Genomic DNA, 6467 nt, shown 5'->3' with positions numbered 1-6467 from the left:
TATCAGCTACGAGACAATATCTATATCCAGTGAAGGATTTGCTTGGCTTGGATTTTGATACCCTTTTAAGTAATCTAGGAACCATGATTACAGCAGGCTTTGGTGTAAGAAAAAATTCTAGCATAGGCCGTGAAGTTCTGGAGATTTTGAATGAATACAGAATTACATGATCTTGGATTATCCCCAGTCGAATGGCCAAGGGAGCACATTATTCATCAAGGGTCTCTAGAACCTGGCATCTGTTTTCCAGTAGCTGCTCACGTGGAGCATACTCACTGGAAGATTAGAAATTTGAGGCATCATTTTGTGGAGAACTCTAAGTAAAAGACACCATTAAGAAACTAGTGGAATAAAAAAAATGTTCAAAAACATGTTCACATTTACATTGGTTTTAAAAATTATACACTTAATATACTCATCAGAAAATATAGTATATGAAAAAGACTTCAGAAAGATAATGGTCAATAATACAGTTTCAAGATGACAGGTAGAAACAGGAAAGTTACGCAAGTATGTAAAGGCTTCTGATGGTTTGCCAAACGCCTTATCATTATCAGCTCTTTGAACTTTGTTAATCATCGAAACACAAACTGTCAAGCATATAAATTAAAAGTAAGTATACTGTGTGTTACATCAATTTTATGGTAGAGTCTTGTGTGATATATAGCACTTAGGACAGTAGTTAGATAAACAGTCATTATATTTTACTTCTTTCTCTGCTCTGAATAAAACAGAGTAGAAAAAGCATAAAGAATATTTGGATTTTTATCATGTACATTTGGATTTGTAAAATTTTTACAACTGAGGAAAGTAATTTTAAATCTAAGACAAGATTTTTTTTTTCTTACAAAATGACCCGTGCATAGTTACGTTTTATTTGGCAGGCAGGGAGTGCCATTTGGACAGTGAAATTCAAGGGAAGAAACTTAATTTGTGGAATTTTAAGTACAGATGATAAAAGACCTCAGATGAATTCCAGAAATGATTTCACATCAGAGTTATGGATGTGTATGTTATTATTTATTTATTTATTTATTTATTTTGATACCAGGGATCAAACCCAGGTCATTGCGTTTGTGGGGCAGGCAGTGGAACCACTGAGCTAAATCCCCAGCCCATGTGTGTTATTTGTTCAGCATATTCTTTGCTGCTTTTTGTTTGTTTATAGAAAAACTGGGTAGTAAGAGTAGAGTTCTCATACGCTGCCTCCCAATCTCTTAAAATTTGTCTTCATGATACATTTGATTAGTAGGCAATTTTCATTTTGATTTGATTATATTTACAAATATTTTATTTCATAACTTGCTCATTTGATTTTATTTTAGAAAATATTTCTTATGCGAGGTCTTTAATGTCCAATGTTTTCTTATCTGTTTTCTCCACTGGTGATTTTACATTTGATTTCCTCTGGTCAAACTTAACTACACCTCTATTCAAATTCACCTGCTACCCTAACTGACTTTTTCCATCATTGAGTACCCAAACTCCACTCTCTTCAAAGCCATGTCTTCCATCAAATAGACCCTCTCACTTTTTATAATTTTTTATATAATTTATAATTTTTTAAATAAAAAGTTTCTTTTTATTAATAAATGTCTGTGATACACAATAATTATGTTCATCTTGGAGGATGGCTACATATGCATATTACATCTTTATCATTTTTACTTTTCTTTTCTCTTTCCACTATCCTGTCTTCCCCACCCCAATGTTCCCTTCCCATCTCCACAAAATCTATCTCTCTCTTTCCTATTGTCTATTTTTTTTATTTTACCCTTTAAGTTATTTATCTTTTGGGCTCCACGTATGATAGAAATCATATGTTATTTAACCTGTCTGATTTATTTCACTTAGCATTATGGTCTGAAGCTTCATCCATTTTCCTATAAATGACTCAAAATATCTTCTTTATTTTTTTTTTTTTACAGCTGAGTAGTACTCCATTCTGTACATATGTTACATTTATTTTACCCACTTTTCTGTATCAGGCTTATATGCCTCTTCTGAGATTTAGCTATTATGGGTTGTGCAGCTATAAACATCCACTGAGTATTCTCTTTCTCCTCCAGTTAAAATTAATCTTCTTTCTTTCCCCTTAATTTTTTTTTTTTTTGGTACTGGAGATCGAACTCGGGTCCTTGCGCTTGCGCAGCAGGTGGCGAAACCACTGAGCTAAATCCCCAGCCCCCCCTTAATTTTTTATATTGTTCTTAAAATGGTTAAGAAATTATTGTGTCTGTTTCATCATACCACCTTTTTGAACAGTTATTGAGAAAAGGATCTATAAATCTTGATATCCCCAGAGTTCCACTCAATGTATGAAGGAATAAGCCTATCATTAGAGTTTGTAAAGAGAAAAAAATGTATATTTAATTAGAAGGAGTACTGAATACTCAACCCAGACACACACTGATTGTTTCCAAATACTTAAGCATCTATCCTATGTTGCAGACTGAAACTAATTCTATATGGTCAATAAATGGTTTATAAAGATTTTTATATTTGTCTTAACATAAAAAAGAATTCTTCAGCAAACAGAATTCTCTGAGAAGTGAAAGAACTCATAAAGGAGTGGTTCATTTGTCCTCACATGTGTATGATTAATAAAATGCTAGCTCCATATGTATGCTGTTTTACCTACTGACTGTTGTGTGTTGTTTATTTTTGTTTTGTGGTGCTGAGCATCAAACCCAGGGACTCTCAGACACAAAGCAAGGTTTCACATCTCTAGCCCCAGGACACTGATTGTTGATATTGTAAATCCTTCCCTCCTACTCTAATCTCCAGTTACACTAGTCTCCAAAATACATTTTATTTGCCTTTAGCATGACTTACTTTTACTTACAAAAATACTTAGAATATCTTCAATTTTATTTTTTACCAGCAAGATATATAGTTTTGTTTTCATTTTTTTGGTGAGTAATTTATAGGTGTTAAATCACTTCTCAAGGGGTTCAGTATTAAATCTACTCAACTTTTCAAATTTTATCTATAATTAATTTAATAGTGCACAAATTTGTAAGAAAAATGCATAGAATTATGCACTTTTTATTAAATTGGTTTATTTTGTAAACATTTTCCCCAAATTTCTTTGTGTCAAAAATCAATCACAGGCATTCTATGGTAGATACATTTAATATGTTAAAACAGAGAACAATAGCAAAACAAATCAGGAATCTTGGGCTTCCTATTGAACTTTTCATATTTTTAATTTATACTAAAAACTAAATAAAAATAAACTATCATTTTGACAACAATGTATGTATATTCCAGACATATATTAAAAACTTTAGTGAATGTAAAATAAAGCATAAGGAAAACTATTTCTTCCAGATAAAGATTTCTTTATTAGTGATGAATCAGGATCTTTTGTAGAATCAAACGCAGTAATTTGTCAGGGCAGAGTCTTGAATATAGAACAAAACTAATCAAGAGTCTATGTAGCATTTTGTCATTCTTTCAACAAGTAATTTTATGCTTCAGTTACTTCTGAGCCTTACTCCCAGGTGTTGAGGACAAAAGTCAAGTGACAGTCTGTCCTGTATTTTATATCTTCTTTGGAAGAGACGATTTGTTGAAGATGTTTTTCTTCTCCTGTACCGAGGACTGAACCTAGAGCCTTCACAATGAGCTATACCCACATTCCTTTCTATTTTTCATTTTGAGAATGGGTCTTGCAAAGTCACTAATTTGCACAGGCTAGGCTCAAACTTGTGACCGTCCTCCTGCCTTAGCCTCCCAGGGTTCTGGGGTTACAGGCATGTGCCATCCCTTGTAGCTGCTCCTCTGCTTTTTGAGCTTTTGTCAGTCATTGCTATTTGCTCACTTTTAAAATCAATCAAGGAAAGGATGAAAGAGTCTATTCAACATATTTACGGTGGTGTTATCTCTCAGTTTACTAGCAGGATACTAGTTAGACAGTTGACGAAGCTGATACTAGAAAATAAAACCATCGGAAAGAACTTTCATGTGGGAACCAGCCATCAAGCCAAAGAAACCCTACCTACTTCATCGAGGAAAGGCAGGTGACAATCTTATTGGCAGGCAAATGACAGTGACAATCAAAATAAGGAAGCCGGTGATGGTTATATTTCCTGTGAAGTCCCTTCCGTGACTCCGTCACAGTCAATCTTAAAAATAATACTACTTTCAGGATCAGGCTTTAACACAAAGAGCATTAACAAAACAGCAAAAAAAATCTATCAGGTAATTACAATTGTCCTTAATAAGCCCTAGAGTTATTGTAACAAAAATTTTTAAATGCATAAAGCAATTCAGCAGAATATTAGAGATGCTACAACTTGGTCGAATCTGCCCCATGGAACAATTTCTAGGTTTTATAGAGGTTGTTAGTTGATCAATGACAATTCAGAGGTCTGCAACCTCTGCATAAATATCTCAGAGGTGGAAAGCTGCTGGGTAGGCAGCTCAGAGAATGGAAATTCCTAGATAAGTAGCTCAGCAGTCGGTAGCTCGTAGGTCCATAATTCAGATATCGGCGATTTTTCATGAAGTGATTTTGAGGTTGATATCTGCTGGCAGTGTAACATGATGGTGAAAAGCGACTGGAATTAAAGCCAAGAGTTTGATAGCTTCTATACCCCAAACCACCAAGTCTGCAGTAGCTTAGAGGTCGGGGACTCTTAAATAAGTAGTTAAGTTGCCCAAAGCAGTTGGGGCCATTGTGAAGGGTCTGGCAGGCTTTAGACGCACATAGAGTGTCCCTGTAGCAATTAGATACATACCCCTTGGTCTGAGTGCATGAGCTGCAGCTGGGGCAGGATCTGAGGTTGGTAGTTTTGCAGGCAGTGATCACTTGGCCTGGAGAGTCACAGGGCACACAGGAGTTCTGCGGGTCACACTTTGTAGCACAGGTCTTGGGCTCACAGCTGGGAGAATCACAGCTTGGCACGTCACAGTAGTGTTCTTGACAATGGTCCAGGAGCCAGAGATTTCCTTGATAGCTACTGGGTAAGTGGTGTCCAATGGTAGAGCTTACATCATTGGAGCAAAAAGCAATGGAAGGTGTCACTGGGATGTAACAGTGAGTTCTATAGGATGCAGCACCGCATAGCTCAGGGTAGCTCAGAAGGGACATGAAGTCCGAGTGCATGCTCAGTGGTCGCCACGCAGATATGGTGTGGCTGTGGCCAGAGGACTCTTTATATCTTCCCTGGTGATTGTGTGGAGCCTCTCCAAACCCTCCTCCTTCTCTCTGCCTGGGTCAGTAACACAGCAACATCTCATTAGTGCATTGCTTAGACACATTTGATGATGTCTTCATGCTTATACAAAAATAAGTTTATTTTGATACTTCAGAGTGTCTACCTGTAATTATCACTTTGACCATCACCTAACACTCATCATCAGTAGACCATAGCTTTGGTGAATAGTGATTTTAATGTTAATGGGCTAACTCTCACCAGTCAATAAGCAGTTAACAAGAGTTCATGTGCTTGTGAGTTTCTGAGGCATGGTTATTAAAATGTTAACAAGGATTCACTGAAGCCAAAGAGCTGTATTTTTCTACCTCTTTGACTACAGCAAAACACTATGCGATTTAATCCTACATTCAGAAACCAGCTGGACAGTCTCCCCATCTCACTGTTGCTCCAAAGAGTGGGTAAGGCTCTGATGTATTAATGTACTGATGTACGTTTCCCCAAATAGGTGCTATTCTCTAACCTGCGCTGGGACAGACACCAATGATAACTTCTCATCTGATATGTTTGGAGAAATACATACCTATGACTCAGAGCAATACCAGTGAGACTTGATGACTATAATTGGCTAAAAATGAACTTGTCCCCATGGGTCACTGGTTGCTAAGCAACCAAGCCTTCTATAAAGCCCATTTCTTAAAGAGTTTCTATACTATGTAATATCAAAGAAATACAGTTTTTCAATATTTTACCTCCTGAATTGGGTAAGATTACATACCATGCACTCCTCTGTCCCTCCTGTAAAATGCAAATGATGTCAGATGTATAATATTGTCCCCCAAATAAGTTTTACTTATTCCTGATTTAATTTCTTTTTCACATAGATTCCATGTGTTGAAGTTATTTTTGGTTTGTACTAACAAAAGAGAATGCCTATGGTTAAAGTTTTTATTTGAATAAGATGTGTATCATAGGGACTGCACATATTCCATAGCACTTTTCACTACTTGAGGTGAAGAATACAGGGAAAAATAAGATTTTAATTTAAACTCATAACTGACATTTTGTTCTTGAAAATATAAACTATAATTCACACTTACAGCCTCCATTGATTGGAAATAGCAATATCTTTATTAAGAGTGATGAGTTTAGGCACACGACAGTACTGACTTCTTCAGGTTTGGTAAGCTATAGGAATAGTTTTATAAAGACATTGTCTGCTAAGGAGACAATTAGAGTTCCCTTGACGTTTTATGCTTCCTTTAAAAACACAGACCAAAATGAAAAAAATGGAAGCAAAGTCTT

General features: G+C 35.9%; 1 protein-coding gene across 1 annotated transcript; it reads right to left on the bottom strand.

Moving 5' to 3' along the window:
• Positions 1–4149: 4149 nt before the first annotated feature.
• On the bottom strand, positions 4150–5113 carry Krtap24-1 (keratin associated protein 24-1). The gene has a single exon (XM_004842261.2). The coding sequence runs from the start codon at positions 5111–5113 to the stop codon at positions 4358–4360; it is 756 nt and encodes a 251-aa protein (XP_004842318.2). The 3' UTR covers positions 4150–4357.
• Positions 5114–6467: the final 1354 nt, after the last annotated feature.

The sequence above is a fragment of the Heterocephalus glaber genome, unplaced genomic scaffold, assembly GCF_053883595.1.
Source record: "Heterocephalus glaber isolate CG9 unplaced genomic scaffold, H.glaber_assembly_v1.0 deba00000122, whole genome shotgun sequence".
NCBI lineage: Eukaryota > Metazoa > Chordata > Mammalia > Rodentia > Bathyergidae > Heterocephalus > Heterocephalus glaber.
This window is presented reverse-complemented; position numbering and strand designations above follow the sequence as displayed.